Genomic DNA, 19,400 nt, shown 5'->3' with positions numbered 1-19,400 from the left:
AAAAATTATCTTTTTAGGCACACCTGGCTGGCTCAGTTGGTGGAAAATGTGAATCTTGATCTTAGGGTCATGAGTTTGAGCCCCATTTTGGACACAGAACTTAATTTTAAAAACTGTCTTTTTAAAGATGTTCACAGTATCAGTTCTCAAACTGTGAATCTGCAATTTAAAGGCAAAACCTACTTTTATCTGGAAAGGTAAATGAAAATGAAAGATATGTTACTATTAAAATAGATGACAATAATGCTCTAGTAGTCCATCTTGATTTCTTCTCACTTTAAGTCTAAATGTTCTAATTTCCTGGCAGGGAGATAGCAAGAACCATGGGAGCTTCTACTAACTGGTCTTTTATCTCTAGTGTGAATGGCATTATTCTATCAGAATGTGGTCAAAATCAAGGACTCCCCAGTTAGTGAAAATGAGATTCAAGAACTCATGTTTATTTATTGATGAAGGATAAGGATGGGAAAAACAAAGACTTGCTAACTTTCCCATGTTGATTTTCATTAGTAAAATTACTCAGCATGTTTGTTCAGTCTGCAGCTTCTTTCCATATGACTTACAAGGTGTTGTTTTAACAGGAATGGAACTCACTGAGCAATGTGACTGACTGAGGAAGAGCCGGTTCATGCAGATAGTAGCCTCCAGCTCTATCCTAGCAAAGAAATATTCTTGTTGGATTTGTTGAAAAGCTCTGAGAGGAAGGAAGAGACATTAGTGAGAATTTCCCTCAGATAACACGTTTTAGTTTAAAGAAATCCTGCTCAATTATGTTCCACAAATATCATATATGAGTAATTTAAAACAGAGGCTGGAAACCTTTTTTTTTTAAAGAAATTTTCTTTTTTTTTCTGCCAAGCTTCTCATTCTTATAATGCAAACACGTATGTTTATTAGGTAAGTCATTCTTCCTCCTACCTTCTTTCTGGGTGAAGATTGGGTCAGATCTAGTTCAATAACTGCAGAGTTGTCTTACTACCATACTTCTTTTCCACAGGTTAGAAGTACTAACTGCATATAGAACTTTATTTGAACTTTTGTTGCATTTCTAAATATTATATGTACATGATAGATGATTTTGAACGAAAATTTTTAGACCAAAAAGTCCAAGGAAGATTAAAACAACCACAATCCCACCACTCGGGGGAAAAAAAACCCCTAAAGCCCTTAAATACTATATACTCTTCTTGATCTTATTGTATATTAGGATATTAGGGGCTCTTAGGAGTCAAGAAAAAAGAAAACAATTTACCTTTGTTACAAACCATGTTTTCCAAACTTCGACCATGAATCCTTTGGTGGCATAACACCTATTAATAACCTGAAGAACTCAAGATCTGAGGAACACATTTTTAGAATGCCACTTTAATGAATGTATCACTGTCCAGGATCTTCAGCCATATTAGTAATCCAGAGTTAAACAAAATGCTCACCCGTCTACATAATCTCACACATATTAAAGTTGAAGAGTTTATGGTGATACATACTTCAAGAAAGCAACATGTATGGGTAATTTATAATATGTAAACTATATCTCAATAAAGCCCCCCACTTTTTAAAGAAACCAATATGCTTGTGTTTCAGGAATACTGAGAAGTGGAGTTACTTGATGAACATGAAATCAGAGCAAAAGGAGGATAGTTTTACGAATTATTTTATGCTGGCCAAGATGACTTATTCCTGCCCACAAGAGAAGATACCTCTTTAGTTACTATAATATCTCCTAGATTTATACTATACAGTTCTACCTCTTCTAGTTTTTCTTTTCAAATGTTCTGGCAATACAAAATTAATCTACTTACAGTCCAAAAGACTGAATGTATACTCCAGAGTGGCAATGAACAGCCAACAGCCATGTCTAAAACAGACTACCATAAGTGCATTTCTTTTAAACTTCATGTTTTTCCTAGTATATACACATGAGGAAATATTTTTAAAAAGCAAAGGTTAAAGTTTTCAATTCTGAATCTTTAGGGATAACTGATATACAAAGAATATTTGTTAATATACTTACCTGCAACTTTATATTCCCTAAAATACATCAAATATACCCTATTTGAGAAATAAAGTTCAAAGCTAAACATCTCCCTGCCATTCTTACTTCTTCTAGAAGCAAAACTTGACAAGGTTGACATAAGTACTAAATCAGAATTTCACTCCATGTATCCCTCCTAGAGTTGACATGTAAAAAAATGATCTCATTTGCTGCCATAGATGGATTATACCAACTAAATGAATCTCAATGGCCACTTCTAGTTCATCTTTTGGTTGGTTGACACATTTTTATCACCCACACAAATACAAATATAAAAAGATGCTTTTCTGTATGCAAACTTTTTACTGAACTATTATACTATTTAAATAGTATAACCTCTTCAAAGAGGTCACAAAAATTATAGAACTCAAAATTTTTAGGTAAAACTCTTCAACGGTAAGTTATTCTTTTTCAGTCAGCTTATACAAAGTTTAGCAGCAAGAGCATACTACTATAGAGACTTGCAGTTGGTTCAGACTCAGTTTCTGCTCATGCTATGTAGAGCGTCCACGATGCTTTTATTGTACTCTGCAATCTGCTTGGTTACATTCTTCATAATTGACTGGTAATCACTCTCTTGACTCTTGGTTGCTATGACTAATTACATGAGTTAAGGGGGAACAGTGATCAACAAAAATAGTAATCCACTTTGGCTTAGGAAGGAACTAAATCATTTTTTTAATTTTTCTTATTGAAAATTGAAAATGGTCAGAAAAAGCACAATTAGAATATATTTAAAAATATATATTAACAGATTAAGATCAATTGAAACCTAAAAGGCTAAGCAAAACTTGTTTCAAAAAAGTTCACCTACATACTATAAGAGCTTTTTTAAAAAAAAAGATTTTATTTATTTATTTGAGAGAGAGGAGCAGAGGGAGAGGGATAAGCAGACTCTGCACTGAGTGCGGGGCTCCACATGGAGCTGAATCTCACGACCCTGGGCCAAAATCAAGAGTTAGATGCTTAACCTGACTGAGCCACCCAGGTGCCCCTAAGAGCTTTTTTATAGTTAATATTATGCATCTCAATCTAATTCTGGTCTGCGAACAACTGAATGTTCAGAAGAACCATGTTTTCTAGAGTACCACACTGAATTTCAGAAGTCTCTAGAATTCACTCTACTTCAAAATCCCCTACTTTGTGTTGCATAAACTAGACTACTGGACTAAAGCACATTGAAGAGTCTTTTGCTTTTATACTGAGTAGCACGACTGCTGGGAATAGAGCCCCAATGCATTTGATGTGGAAGTAAGCCGGGAATCCACGCTGCCCTGAGCTGAAGTTTGGCAGTTTCCTGGAGGAGAATCTAAACTACCAATGAGTCAGGAGCTACTTCTCCAAGCTAGAGATGTCCTTAAACGGTCAAAGAAGGGAACAGAAAATAACTTTTGGGGAAATGTTTCTTATAATTTTACAATACATGTCCTTAGTAGCTGCTTCCTCCTATATAATCACACAAAAAGATTAGCAAGAAGATGGGATTTAAGTCCCACCGCGGTAGAAATTGAAGTTGAATTGGCTGAAACACAGATGAGCTTGAAAGTCAAATTTCTCAGGATACTACTGGGCTTACGTCCCTCTGCTGCCCAGATATCCAAGGTACAGCATTATAAGCAACAGCAATTATGAATATACATATATGCATGGTTTTATATAATTCTTTTAATAGCTCTATGAGAAGGAAATATTAACTATATTTAAGATGACAAAATTGGGGTTTAAACAAATTAAATAAATTGCCCGAAGTCCCTAATCTACAAGTAGTAAAGTCAACACTGAAAATTCTGTGCACTTAAATCACTATGCCACACTATGACTTTGTACAGTCTGCTTTCTATTGTTACTTTGGTATACACACACATACCCTAATTATTGTAGACTGGAAACTGAGTCTTACTCATTTATTCCCCACATAGTTTAGTTTGGTGTTTTGTACATATTAGGTATTTGATAAGTTTGTGTTAAATTTCATTTCATTTCATTTCTTTAAAGAAATTCTTAGAAAAAAAAATCTCTCTGGGGCGCCTGGGTGGCTCAGTCAGTTGAGCATCTGACTCTTGGTTTGGGCTCAGGTTATGACCTCAGGGTTGTGAGATCGAGCCCTGCATCAGGCTCCCTGCTCAGCGGGGAGTCAGCTTGAGATTGTCTCTCTCCCTCTACCTCCCCACTCCCCGCCTCAAATAAGTGAATAAATCTTAAAAAAAAAAAAAAAAAAAAAATTGGGGCGCCTGGGTGGCTCAGTCGTTAAGCGTCTGCCTTCGGCTCAGGTCGTGATCCCAGGGTCCTGGGATCGAGCCCCACATCGGGCTCCCTGCTCCGCGGGAAGCCTGCTTCTCCCTCTCCTCCTCCCCCTGCTTGTGTTCCCTCTCTCGCTATGTCTCTCTCTGTCAAATAAATAAATAAAATCTTAAAAAAAAACCCCAAAACACTGTCAAGTTCATTTGCCTTTTTTAAAAGGATACATTCTTTCATCACAAAATTATTTTGCTCATGGTGTTGCCACTTCCTCTCCAAATTTGTAAGCTAAAAAACACAAAATAAAAATGTTAAACAGTACCCATATTCAAAATAATTATACACGCTTTTAAGAGGATAAGAAAAAAAAAAACCTCAATTTTAAATCTTATCAACTCCTTGCATTTTGGTGAGATAAAGCCATGGCAGACAAAAAGGAAAATTAGAAAGGATTAAACAACAGTAAATACATTAATAAATACAATGTTGAATTTGACAACAGGCTTTACTCTATATGTTTAATTGGAAAATATTTACAATATTTATTATGCCAATGAACATGCCAACTGAAAGACAATTTATGACTTTCCCCTTTCCAAAAAGAACTTGAAAGAAAAGAATGGGACATGATGGGAATCTCCCCTTGAAATCTGGAAGTCTAATGCTACAAATGTGATATATATTCTAACACTGTCAAAGGTTCAACTATATAGGAGTAACTTCCTTATTTCCAGGGCTAAATTTCCTGTCTAATTCCACAAGCTGTGATAAGAGCAGACCTGCAGTGTGAAGATTATAAGAGGGTTGGTAAAAAGCTGGCACTGTTACAATAATTTCTGCATCAACAGGAAGCTAATGTGGATATTATATTGATGGTTGCTTCCTCAGAAGACAATTTTACTGTTATAGAATTAAATTGTTTTTCTGATTTAATTAACCTTTTAACTCTGGGTTATAGTCTTTCTTTTTTAAGATGCACATAGTATTTTTCCTAGGCAAAGGACTGTCTGAGAAATGAAACATTACAATAACATTCTGTGTAGATATTTCTAGGAGGTAATGATCATTTTTAAGAATCTGATAACTAAAGCAGCATTAATATTTCTACTCTCATGTTAAAATTATTTTCAGGGTATATGTTCAGTGTTAATGTAGTATCCATCCCACTGTTTCCTCTAAAGAGATAAATCTAGGTATTAGGATAAATCCTAATTAATTATGTAAACTGTATGTACTGTGAGTTAACACTATTAAATCAGATCTGGCTCCCCAGATAGGAACTCAAAGTTAAGATGGACTTAAGGAAGCAGTCAGCACTTTTTGGCAATAAATCTCTAATAACCTTTTGCAAAAGTCAAGTACCAAACTTTTCCCCTTTGTTTCATACAAAGAGGTGGCCTTCTTAGAATGCAGACCTCTTAAGTGCTAAATGAATAATGCTATAAAAGCAACACTCTGTCAGATGGTCAACTTCCTTATATATTATACATCTGTATTAGTGACTTGCCTTTAAACCTCTGAGAATATCTTGAGGCATGAATCTGTTTTTTCCCTACAACTTCCTTAAACAGTCTATTGTATATATTCTTTATATATTTTGGATATTAACCCCTTATCAGATATTATGATTTGAAAATATTTTCTCCCATTCCATAGGTTGTTTTCATTTTGTTGATTGTTTCTTTTGCTGTGCAGAAGCCCTCTAGTTTGATGTGGGCATACTTATTTATTTTTGCCTTTGTTGTTTGTGCTTTTGATGTCATAACCAAAAAACCGTTGCCAAGACTAATGTCAAGGAGCTTTAGCCCTAATGTTTTCTTCTAGGAGTTTTATAGTTTGTTCCAATATAAAGATATTTAAATGATATCAAATAAATAATAGCCATTCATCAAAAAGTCTGTTATGAAATTTATCTATGTCAAAAAGCGGTTTTCGAGAAAATAGTTGCAAAAGGAGACCAGATTTTATTTGATCAATGGGGATTTCCAAAAAGCAACAAATAATATAGAGAAGGATGGTAAATTGTGAGTTGTTATGAATTCTTGTTATCAGTATAAGGGGTTAAGTATATGATTAGCACTTGATGTGGGAATAAACAAGTAGCCATTGACTGGCTCTAAGAAATTGTGTTTGTCAAGTGTTTTCCTCCTTAATCTATTCAGTGAAAAAGGAGAGCTGATATTCCATAAGCAGTATCAGTATTTTTTCCTAAGAATCATTTAAGACAATGGCCTCATAAACTTCTTAGATTTCTTCTCCAGTATCCATCCCCAATCTAAACAGCCTAGGATAATTTTGCCACTTACAAATCTATATCTAGACCTGTTTATTATGAAGTAGAGACAGAATAACTAATAAATCTGAATATGTAAAGTAGTGACTTCTAAGCTTTTAGTAGTTGTGGCAAACTCTGATGAGACATCACCCCTTTCAAGATGAATATAAGGTATGTCTTTGTTTTTAAAATGGTAAATCCATACAATGAAATACTCATAAAAATATCAAAAAAGGAGCTTGAAAATATTTGTGAGAAAATGAATGTTTAAAGACTATATGCATAGAATTTCATTTTTTCTAAAAATAATATAAGCAATATGGGTGTATAACTGCAAAGGAAAAAAGTTTACAAGGATATTATACCAAAATGTTAACAATGATTGTCTATCATGATCATGTTACCATTTAAAGAAAAGGAAGAACGCATTTAGCATTAATAAATCATAGTTGCAAATTGCTAATATATACTAATTAGATGAGATGATCAATCTTTATCTACTGATTTTGTACATGCTACACATGCTTCATTTAATCCTCCAGCAAATACTTACTGAACACCTATTATGTGGCAACCACGGGCACAGTGTGGGGAGAAAGTGAATGAAACAGATATCATCTCTACCTTCTCAGACAGGACACTCGATCTCTAAGACCTCCGACATTGTTCAGGTAATTCTATCAGTAGGATAAATGATGTGAAAGGGGGGTTTGTCTGTGAATCCTGTGTAAATAATCAGAAATGTACATCAAGAAGTTCAAGGACAGGGGGCGCCTGGGTGACTCAGTTGGTTAAGTGGCTGCCTTCGGCTCAGGTCATGATCCTGGGGTCCTGGGATCAAGCCCCACATCTGGCTCCCTGCTCAGCAGAGAGCCTGCCTCTCCCTCTCCCTCTGCCTGCACTCTGCCTATTTGTGCTCTTTCTCTGTCAAATAAATAAATAAAATCTTTAAAAAAAAAAAAAAAAAAGAAGTTCAAGGACAAGACTGCTTTTTACAGCATTAAACAGTTTTAAAACTAAAAATAACCTAAATGTCCAATAATATGAAACTGGTTCAGTAATTTATACTATATCCATTAAGTCAAATATTATATAGAATCATATTTTTAGGGGCGCCTGGGTGGCTCAGTCGTTAAAGCATCTGCCTTCGGCTCAGGGCATGATCCCAGGGTCCTGGGATCGAGGCCCGCATCGGGCTCCCTGCTCTGCGGGAAGCCTGCTTCTCCCTCTCCCACTCCTCCTGCTTTTGTTCCCTCTCTCACTGTGTCTCTCTCTGTCAAATAAATAAATTAAATCTTAAAAAAATCATATTTTTAAAAGCTATGACAAGGCAAACTACTTATTAGGTATAGTTAATAATGAAAAACAAGTTTCCAAATATGTACAATATGATACCATTTCTATAAATATATAGAAATAAATGTATACATATATATAAAAAATGTGTGTACATATATACATATAGACTAGAAGGACCCACACAAAAATGACAAGAATTAATTCTTCTGTGATATTAGTCATTAAGGTTTATTTTCTCTATTTGTGGTTTTTGTGACTTAGCAAAGTTTCTCCATTAAAAATGTTTTAATTTAATTTAATTCCCTGCTCAGTGGGAAGCCTGCTTTTCCCTCTACCACTCCCCGTGCTTGTGTTCCTTCTCTCGCGGTTGTCTCTGTCAAATAAATCTTAAAAAAAAAAAAAAAAAAGTTTTAATTTTGAAATTTTTAATTTTTTTTTATTTTTAAAGATTTTATTTATTTATTTGAGACAGAATGAGAGAGAGGACATGAGAGAGGAGAGGGTCAGAGGGAGAAGCAGGCTCCTCGCTGAGCAGGGAGCCCTATGCGGGCCTCGATCCCGGGACTCCAGGATCATGACCTGAGCCGAAGGCAGTCGCTTAACCAACTGAGCCACCCAGGCGCCCTAATTCTGAAATTTTTAAAAGCTATTATCAGCCGATAGGCTGTGCCCAGAACAGGGCCTATCACAGAGTAGTCCTTCAATATAGGTTTATAGAAGGAGAGCAAAAGTAAATTCATTCTGAGTGGAGATTGTACAGTCTGGCTATCTTCAAAGCACAAAGTCTGGAAGGATAAATACAGCAAGTTAAAAAAAATTGTTTCAGGGTGAAAATATAGATTAAAAACACGGGACAGATAGTTTAAAAACAGAAATAAATTTCAGAGTCTTTTTTTTCCTTTTACCTGAGAATGTGTCTCATTTTCTTGCAATTGTGTTTTTAGTGTCTCAAATTCTACGTTTAGCTTCTCTGTTATTTTCTTAAAGGCATTTCTGCGGGTTGTTAATACTGTTCTCTCCTGATGTAACTTCTAGATAGATCCAAATAGAAATAAGTAACAGACTTTAGCAAATATCTAGTAAGCCAATATAAATCATTTTTAACTTAAATAATTTCAATGATATTCTGGTAAAATTCTACCAAGATTATAATTACTCTAAAACCTGTTTGTAAAAATATCTTTTGAGATATAATAAGCTAAATTAGTATTAACTGTATTAATAGCTCTACTAAGGCTGCTATATATGTGTTCCTATCCAACGAAATTTACTTTAAATTAAATGTAAATAGCAATGAAAAACCACTGATGAGTAAATCTTAAGGAGGGAAATTTCATAATCAAACCGGCATTTAACAAAGTTCATATTTGTTGAAATGCTCTTGCTTTTTCTTGCTTTGCCTTTTGTTTAAAACTTACATCTCTCTAAATTCCTCCTATATACATAAACATCTTAGCTTATATATCAAACAATCAACTGCAAATAATAAATTCTATGAACTACATATATATTAAATTTGATCAAGAAAAAACAATTTGAATAATTCTGTAAGACTGTTACCATTTACCTTTTTCTTTTCTTCACCTGATGATTTTAAAGCCGGCAAATCATTATATGTCTCTAGGTCAGCTGTCATTTGCTTAATTTTGCTTTTCAGAGAATGTTGTTCCTCAGTCATCTTACTTTCCAGAAGTTCCATTTTCTGTAGATCCAACTGTAGACGTTGACTATCTGAAACACAAGAAAATTCAAGACCATAATTAGTCAAAACTTTATTCCTTTCACAAAGAGAAATGCAATGCAACCATTAAAAATCATGTTTTACAAGAATATCTGCAAAAGAAACATGTTTCACGTTGTGCAACCAGTGAGACAATACAAAGGTAAATTAAGAAAAAAAAATATTCATCCTCCAGGTAACCAACATAACCTGATGTATATCAACCATATTTATCTCCATGCTCATACAAACATTTAAGAATGCACATAGGTGTTTTTTTCCTTACTTAATAACATATATTATGAGATAAAGGCCCATTATTTTTAATAGGGGCATGAAAGCAAATTATGAAATGTTTTATATATATATACTTATATATATGTATATACACATTTGAACAAAATTTTACAACTACAGTCAATTCTCATTACTTACGGTAGTTTTATTCTATAAAGTCACTGTAAATATTGAGTTAACAAATACTGAACTATTGCTCCTAGAGGGGATGTAGGGCTAGGTTCCTGAGAGCCTCTGGTCATAGTATTTTCATCAACCAACTAACACATAACCTTGTTTTATGTGTGTTTCTGTTTAAACACACCTTATTTAATATGTATTTTTCATTCATTAACACTGAACTCAAGGCCAACCTTATGCCTGAATGAAGCTAATCTAACATAATGAAGCTAATCTGTAAGGCACAATGCAGCCTTCTTGGGCTTAGGAACACAAGCCAACACTCCCAGCAGCATGCTTGGGAGCCATTTTATATAGCAAAATCACAAGCAAAAAGTACAAAAATATGGGGAAAAAATGGCACTAAATATGTCACATAAAGGATACTTGCTAATAGTGTGAGGACTAAAACAAGAAGACAGTGTTGCTTTATTTGACCTCTTCTGGGAATGCATGTCAGGCAATTCACATTTTTGACTCTGCACATGTCCACAAATGACTGTGAAAGTGCTAAAAGTACTGATTTCGGAGCTACAAATTAATTATGGTGAGTAGGCAAATTCACAAATACAGAATCCATGAATAATGAGGACTGACAGTATAGATGTGTACGTGAAGGAGGGAGTGTGTGGGTCTCATACTTTGTTTTTAAAGTATGAAGCATCTACTATGTGTTAGGTGCTAAGAATATAATGGAAATCAACAGAAACATTGTTTTTGCTCAAGGAGCTATATTCTAGAAGTAGAACCAGTAAATTAAATATGCATTTATAATAAATGGATAACTACTATGAAAATAGTAATACAGGTAACAGTCTTTACTACTATGAAAATAGTAATACAGGTACTGATCAAGAGCGTTCTCTAAAGACATGCCTTTTAACTGAGTCAGGCCTTAAGGATTAGGAATCAACCAAACCAAGGAGAAAGTAAATGTGTCCCAGAGAACACAATCAACATGTGCAAAGTCTAGAGGTAAGAAAGCATGGTACATATGCACAAATAACAGAAGTTCAGTATGACTAGAACCCAAAGTTCAAAGTGGGAAGAATTTCAGTTCATGAAGGGCTTTTTAAATGAAAATAGAGGGAGTTGGAACTTTATCCTAAGGGCTATGAAAAGTAATCGATGGATTTTAAATCGGAATGTGGCATAATTAAATTTTAGAAAGTTCATTCCGGTTTCAATGCGGGCAATTAATTGGAAAAGCATTAATTGGTACAAAGACCAGTTAAATGTTGGTTCAGTGATCTACATAAGAAATCTTAGACTAGTGTAGGGAATTTTTTTTTTTTTTTCACTAAGCAGTATTAAGTGCTTTCTGTGTGCCAGGCAAACTTCTAGGCATAGGGGATACAGCAATGAACAAAGCATATGAGAATCCCTATCCTTATAGAACCTATATTCCAATGGAAGACAACTATATATATGAAATCTAAAGCTATCTCACATGGAAATAAATGAGGAAAAAACGAAGGAGAGATGTAGAGGGACTCAAGAGATATTAGAGAAATTGACTGGATACAGTGGTTGAGCAAGAGGAGTCAATGGAGAGTCCCATTTCCAACTTGAGTAAAGGAGTAGATAGTAGGAAAGGCAGAGGGAGGTATCAACTTTTGTTTGTAGGAGGGAATGAGATGAAGGGTTCATGCCAACTCAGGATATGCTGTTCGAGTTACCTCAGAAACACCCAAATAGTAAACATGCCCACATGCCCATATATAGATATATGGGTCTGAAGCCCTGAGAGAAATTTGAAGACAGAGATTTTGAAATCATCAACATAGAGACAGCACCTGAAGCTATGGGAATGGGTGAAATCATCAAGAGAAAAGGATTCATGACAGAACCTGTAAGAATAACAAATTTTTAAAGAATAAACTTACATGAAGGATCCCATAAAGGAAAATAAGAAATGACCAAAGAAATAAAAGAAAAATCAGAAACAATAGTGAAAAGACATTTCAAGAATAAAAGAGTGGTTTGTAATGCAGAATACTACTTAGAGATTTAAAACAAACAAACAAAAAGACTGCAAAATATAAGTTAGACTTACTGTCCAGGAAAACCTTGATGTATTTCCTGAGAAAAGATTTCATAGAAAAGAAAATGGGACCAAGAGGGAGAGGAAGGCTTTTTAAAAATTTGGATGTGAAACCTCTGAAAGGGAGGGATGATAGCTGGGCGGAGAATACCTGGAAGAGGCTTTTTCTTTTTTTTCCAAGATGAAATATAAAAAAAAAGACTGGAGAATATATTGGCAAATGACATATCTGCTAAAGGGTTAGTATCCAAAATAAATAAAGAACTGATACAACTCAACACCAAAAACCCTCAAATAATCCAATTAAAAATGGGCAGAAGACATGAACAGACATTTCTCCAAAGAAGACATACAGGTGGTCAACAGACACATGAAAAGATACTCAACATCACTCATCATCAGAGAAATGCAAAAACTACAACTACTACTACTCACACCTGTTAGGATGGCTAAAATAAAAAAACATAAGAAACAAGTGTTGGTGAGGATGTAGAGAAAAAGGAATCCTTGTGCACTATGGGTGGGAATGCAAACTGGTGCAGCCACTGTAGAAAACAGCATGAAGCATCCTCAAAAAGTTGAAAATAGAACTACCCTATAATCCAGTAATCACACTACTGGGTATTCACCCCCCAAAATATAAAAACACTAATTCAAAGAGATACATGCATCCCTATGTTTACTGCAGCATTATTTACAATAGCCAAATTATGTAATCAGCCCAAGTGTCCATAGGTAGATGAATGGATAAAGAAGAAGTGTGTGTGTGTGTGTGTGTGTGTGTGTGTGTGTATATATATATATATATATATATATATATAGGGAAGTGTGTATATATATACACACACACACACAATGGAATACTCTCCAGCTATAAAAAAGAATGAAATCTTGCCATTTGCAACAACACATATGCAGCTAGAGAGCATACTGCTAAGCGAAATCAGTCAGAGAAAGACAAATACAGTATGATTTCACTCATATGTGAAATTTAAGAAAGGAAACAAATGAACAAAGGGGAAAAAAGAAGAGACAAACCAAGAAACAGACTCTTAACTATAGAGAACAAACTGATGGTTACCAGAGGGGAGGTGGGTAGGGGGATGGGTTAAATAGATGATGGAGATTAAAGAGTTTACTTACTGTGATGAACACTGAGTAATGTATAGAATTGCTGAATCACTATATTGCACACCTGAAACTAATATAACACTGTATGTTAACTATACTAGAATTAAAATAAAAAGCTTAATAAAAAGAAAAGAAAAAAGACTGTAAAGATAAATACCAAAATTTAATAATCATAAACTCTTGATAGTGAGACTGTATTTTATATTTTCTTATTTATCCTTTTCTGTATCTCCCAAATCCTCTATAATGAATACAAATAACAATAAGAAAACAATACTTAAAAAATATTCTGTTCTGATAGAATTATACAATATCTACCTTCTCTATTTCAGAGACTTAACATTGTGGTTCTGACTTTATTTTTTAATTTACTTTTAAATTTTTAAAAAAGATTTTTATTTACTTGAGAGAGAAAGAACGAGAGCACAGAGGGAGAGGGAGAAGTAGACTCCCTGCTGAGCAGAGAGCCCAACGCAGGGCTCAATCCCAGGACCTGGGATCACAACCCAAGCCTAAGGCAGATGCTTAACCAATGGAGCCACCCAGGTGTCCCAAAAAAGTTCTTTTTTAAAGTGAAAGAAAAGTAATGGAGGGAACCAATATTATTGAGTACCTGAAATGTGCCTGGCTTTACGTTATCTCTTCTACTTTTCTTAACAGCCTTAGGAGGTAAATGTTATATGATGAAACTGAAATTTAGAAAGGTAATTTTTTTTTTAAGATTTTATTTATTTATTTGACAGAGAGAGAGGGAGAGAGGCAGGCAGAGGGAGAAGGAGAAGCAGGCTCCCCACTGAGCAGAGAGCCTGACATGAGGTTCATCCCAGGACCCTGGGATCATAACCTGAGCTGAAGGCAGACACTTAACTGACTGAGCCACCCAGGAGCCCCATCAGAAAGGTCATTTGCCCAAGGTCACACAGCCAGTCAGGCTTTGGTGCTGAGTGATATTATTTTTTTTCTTTTTTTTGCTGAGTGATATTATCATGTTTATGAAAGGTTCATTTTTTTTAATGTTTTATTTATTTATTCATGAGAGTCAGAGAGAGAGAGAGAGAGAGGCAGAGGCAGAGGGAGAAGCAGGCTCCCCGCCTAGCAGGGAGCCTGATGTGGGATTCGATCCCAGGACCCTGGGACCATGACCTGAGCTGAAGGCAGATGCCCAACCATCTGAGCCACCCAGGCACCCTGAAAGGTTCATTTTTAAAACAGCAAATGTTAATGATTCAGAAAGATGCCTCAATGAGGAATAGTGAGCTATGAGAAAAGGAACAGTAACACTTGCTCAATTTTGCTATTCAGACTTCCCCAGGCATCATTCTTTGTTTTGCTTTTCTTATAGCTATCCAAGTAAAATGTGATTAGAGCAAACAAAAAAATGGATACTAAAATGGAGCTGAAATACATATATATATCATGCACATCCAGATGAAGGTATCTGAATTCAAACCTGCCTAAGCTAGTTTCCCCTCTCCTATGTTCCCAGGGCTAGGTATGACAATAATCCTAATATCCCAAACAGTTACTTGTTTGTATACAGAGGCATGTAGTGATACATTTTCATCCTTGAACACTTCGCTTTCACTTTACCTCTCTTTTAAAGTAGGGATATGAATAGCCTCATAAAAATACGGTGATATTTCAGAGTATTAAAAGCCAAATGTGAACATCTTTCTTTTATTAGTTAGAGATTTAGGGGTGAAAGATTTTTATAATAAAATAACAAAGTTTAATCTTATAGTGGGATGTATTATTCCCTGTACATATGTATTATTTTTCTCTGGCATTTTTCATTATTTTTTCTTTATGTTGCATTTTTGCAGTTTAACTATGATGGGCTTAGGTAAGGGATTTTTAGTATCAATCATGTTTGGGGTTCAATGAGCTTCTTATATCTGTAGAACTTGGTTTTTCATCAAATTTGGGAAATTTTCAGCCATTATTGTTTCTTCAACTATCTTTTCTCCCCTATTCTCTGTGCCTCCACTCCTTCTGGGACTCCAATTATATGTATGTCAGACTGCCTGAAACTGTCCCACAGATCATTTAGGTTCTACTCATTTTTATTTCTTCTCCAGATTATATTATTTTTATTGATCCTCAAGTTCACTGACTCTTCACTTGGTTCTCTTTTGTAATTTTTATTTTTCTGTGGGATTCTCCATCTGCTCATCTGTTATGATTTTATTTTCCTTTAAATCCTTAAATATGTTTCTAAACGCTTAAAGTCTTCTGTTAATTTCAACATCTGGATTATCTTAGGCTTAATGTTTATTAACTGTTTTTCCCCTTGATTCAATTTTCCTATAAATTTTTATAGTATAATTGACACTTTAAATGACATGTTGTAGAGATTCTGGATTATATTGTGCTCCTTTGAAAAGTGTTGACTTATAATGAGCAATAAACTTTGCTGAACTAAAACCCTAAACTTTTCTCCTTTGGAGTAGGCAGTATGTAAAATCTCTGTACTCAGTTCTTTCAACTTCTAACTGCTGCTTTTTTCTAGGGCCCCTAAAGTTTACCCAAATGCTTACATAGTTCACTAGTCAGATTAGGATCTGAATAGAGTTTATGCGTGGATTTTGGCACTTTGTTGCCCTCTTACCATGATGTCTCCCTCTATGTGGGGAAGGCATTAAGTTGGTTTCTTCATATAAAATTTAGCAAAATTTACTTGGAATTGAGTTTTATTATCTATACAGATTCTCTAATGGGAAAATCAAATACAAAGCTGCTATTAAACCTTCTTCTTCTACCTATGAAACCAGAGAGATTATGGATTAAAATATAGGTGGAAGGTAACATTACAGTAAAAATATCATGTTCAAAATTGAATGACTCTCTCTGTATAACAATTATCATAGAGCATAAACTATCAAATAGTTTTTTTAAGCCTTCAAAAGACAGTGATTTAAGAAAGGAAGTTTTTCCCAACCAAATTGAAATTGGTATAATTAAACTTGAGCATTTCCTTTTGTCCCTTGAAGAGTCTTAAAATCCAAACATACTGACATATATGTTATAAAAAAACATATGGATATATGGACTTAAATGTTTTGAGTGTGTTTTGTTGGATTCATATCTCAACTAGGGTTGAAAACAATTAAAATGAAAATCAAAGTGCTAAATCAAAGTCACTGAGGCTTATGGTGTTTCAATGCTCCAAAAAGAAAATGTATGTAGCTTGTATATTTTGACTGTTCAGTGAAATGTTATTGAACTCTAACTGAAGTTTAATTTGAAGATCTATTAGGGACATACATTTAGGAGCTATACAAACTGCTTTTCCTAGAGAAAGGGAGAAAATGGTTGGTTGGTATAGGGTAAAGTTTATCTTCCTTTAACAGCAGGTCCCCTTGAAAAGCTAAAAACTTCTCCAAGGGAAGAGACAGGAAGAGGATGCAGACTAGTTCCTTCTGATATGCTATGAAGTTGCAAAGTTTACTAAGCAGTGTGTACATAGTAGCAAAATCTCAGAAGGAACCACTTTGACATGGGGAAATGTTTCTGAAATATTCTGCCATCAGTGCATTTGTTTATTCCCTGGAGTTTCCTTTCCAAAAATATAAATAAAAACTATTGCTGACAGATTCCTTGCCTCTTTACTCATGCATTACACCAGTGTTTTGCAATCTCTTTTTTCCCCATTATTGTCCCCCCAAGGAGTCTTCTGTAGACTATTTTTTTGCTAATCACCACCCTCCCATGAAACTTGTACAGTGACCCTTTTGGGGGGCCACAAACCATTATATTCAAGATTTTTTTACTCTCCCTCCAAGAAATAATTTTGTCCCTTTGGGAATAATATTGGCTCATTAAGAAACAGAGTACACGAAGAAAATCAACCCTACACAACCCTGATTTTCCTGATTTTAATTTTTAATTTAATTTTTAATTATATAGAATTGTTTTTAATTATATAGAATTATATAAAGTCTATATAAGTTCTATATAATTTCCAATTATAAATGCAAGAGCCAAAGGGAGGCAATTCACAAGTGGGAATGTAAAATTCATTATCTCTGAAAGGTGAACAAGGATAGTATAGACTTTTTCTTTTTTTTTTTTTAAGATTTTATTTATTTATTTGACAGAGAGAGAGACAGCGAGAGAGGGAACACAAGCAGGAGGAGTGGGAGTGGGAGAGGGAGAAGCAGGCTGCCCTCTGAGCAGGGAGCCGGATGCAGGGCTCGATCCCAGGACTCTGGGATCATGACCTGAGCCGAAGGCAGTTATAACCTGAGCAGAAGGCAGACGCTTAACCGACTGAGCCACCCAAGCGCCCCGAATAGTATAGACTTCTTATGGTGACTTCTAGATACAAGAAAATGTTGATGGGGGATGGTGTTAAGGAAAGAGAGGGAAAATAATTTATATGCTTGGTTTAAATTAACACTTAAAAATAACTGAGTGAATGAAATTAATCGTAAGGGCCAGAAAATTCAAACCTTAATAAAGAAAATTTTCAGTAAAACCCTTATCATAGTAATAAACTCGAATAAAATTAAAGCCAGTTCTCATTCTTTTCAACCCTACATCACTGGAGAAAATATAATGACTAGTTTTTAAAAGCAAATGTAAACACAAAGTATAAAAGTATGAAAGGATCAAAGTCCTTATAATTGAATTCATTTCCTGGTATTGATATTTACTTTTTAAAAAATGTGTTTCTTAACAGTCATTATACAAAGACAGCTTAAAGGAGGCAAAAACTTTAAATTGAAATTGACTTTAGATAAATGAAAACCTTAAAACTACCATCTAAAACACAAAACAGAGATTTCCTAGATGGAATAATTAAAGATAAAATTCTTTGGCTTATAGAAAGAAGAAAATAAAGATGTAAAAATACTCATATCTGAAAAGATCTCAAAGAGATATTTGCACACCCATGTTCATTACAGCATGAATCACAATAACCGAGAGGTAAAAACAACCTAAATGTCATCAATGAATGAATAAAAAGTGTAATACATACATTCTATAGAATATTATTCAGCCTTTAAAAAAAGGAAATCCTGTCACATGTTACAACACTGATGAACCTCGAGGACATTATGGTAAGTAAAATATCCATTCACAAAAAGACAAATATTGCATGACTTCACTTATAAGAGGTACTCAGAGTAGTCAAACTCATAGAAACAAAGTAGAATGTGGTTAGCAGAGGACGGGGATGAGAGGGAAATGGACAGTTGTTCAATGGGTAGAAGTTTCAGTTTTGCAAGATGAAAAAGTTCTAGACATCTGTTGCTCAACACTGTACTTATGGTTAATGGTTAAGATGATATATTTTATGTTATGTGTTTTTTATTACAATTAAAAAAATTCTGATAGTCAAACCAATAAATCAAATTCAGAACATACCTTCTCTAGTTTCTTCGCATATAATTCAGATATACAAATAAAACTACAGCAAACAAACTCTAAATAAATCTGGGCAGATAAAATATACTTTAATGTATAAAATAACTACTATCCACCTATATCATCAACCTAAATTCAACTGTATATTGATAACATTCAGCATACTTTTATAGGTCTATAATCCTTATATAAAACTCCCAGGTAACTCCATTTTAGAATGCAGAATTCTTCAGATTTTAGAAAAGTAACATAGCACATATATTATAATATAACTCCCACAGCAGGGGTTAGGGCAGCATCCTGTCATCAAGTACATAACTATTTCTGCAGCAAAAATTATGAACAGTCACATTAGGTAGGATAATTAAAGACTATAAATAGCCTCATGTCAGTTCAGGTCAGGTCAGGTTTTGCTGCCAGGAGCTTTTTAGATTTTGGGATTCCAGATAAATAAATATTGTGGGTCCATTATTCCAATTAAAGAATCTCAACATTTTTAAGTTAGCAAATATTAATTCTTTATTCCTCATAATTTCACTAACTGCCAGTGTAATTCCAGGTAGGAAAAAAAAAACCATGGCTAATTCAAAGTCACCACACACCAGCATAAAAAACACCCATAGTTAGAAACCATCAGTTCAAGAACCAAAGATTCTACACAAATTTTGACTTTATCCTAAATTCTTTTTTTTGAGTGTAGTTGACACACTATCCTAAACTCTTTAAGCTCTATTTTGTGTATTTGTTTTTAATCTCTATCTGCACTGTCCAAATGACAGTTATTAGCTACATTCGGCTTTTGAACAGTTGACTGTCTCGTCTCAAGTTGAGA

General features: G+C 34.4%; 1 protein-coding gene across 2 annotated transcripts in view; it reads right to left on the bottom strand.

Annotated features, from left to right (window-relative positions):
• Positions 1-1,773: 1,773 nt before the first annotated feature.
• IFT74 (intraflagellar transport 74) overlaps positions 1,774-19,400 on the bottom strand; it is an 88,697-nt gene continuing 71,070 nt past the window's right edge. For both annotated transcript variants that reach the window (XR_010407928.1, XM_045882499.3), the window contains 4 exons: positions 9,415-9,578; positions 8,753-8,878; positions 4,501-4,561; positions 1,774-2,632 (listed from right to left, as the gene is read on the bottom strand). Coding sequence is in view for 1 of the 2 variants with exons in the window: in XM_045882499.3 (XP_045738455.1) it covers positions 2,514-2,632; positions 4,501-4,561; positions 8,753-8,878; positions 9,415-9,578 (470 nt within the window). In the remaining variant the exon portion in view is untranslated. The remainder of the gene's footprint in view (positions 2,633-4,500; positions 4,562-8,752; positions 8,879-9,414; positions 9,579-19,400) is intronic.

This window comes from Mirounga angustirostris, unplaced genomic scaffold (assembly GCF_029215605.1).
Source record: "Mirounga angustirostris isolate CCGP_5_RB_7025 unplaced genomic scaffold, mMirAng1.0.hap1 SCAF_15, whole genome shotgun sequence".
Taxonomy (NCBI): domain Eukaryota; kingdom Metazoa; phylum Chordata; class Mammalia; order Carnivora; family Phocidae; genus Mirounga; species Mirounga angustirostris.
This window is presented reverse-complemented; position numbering and strand designations above follow the sequence as displayed.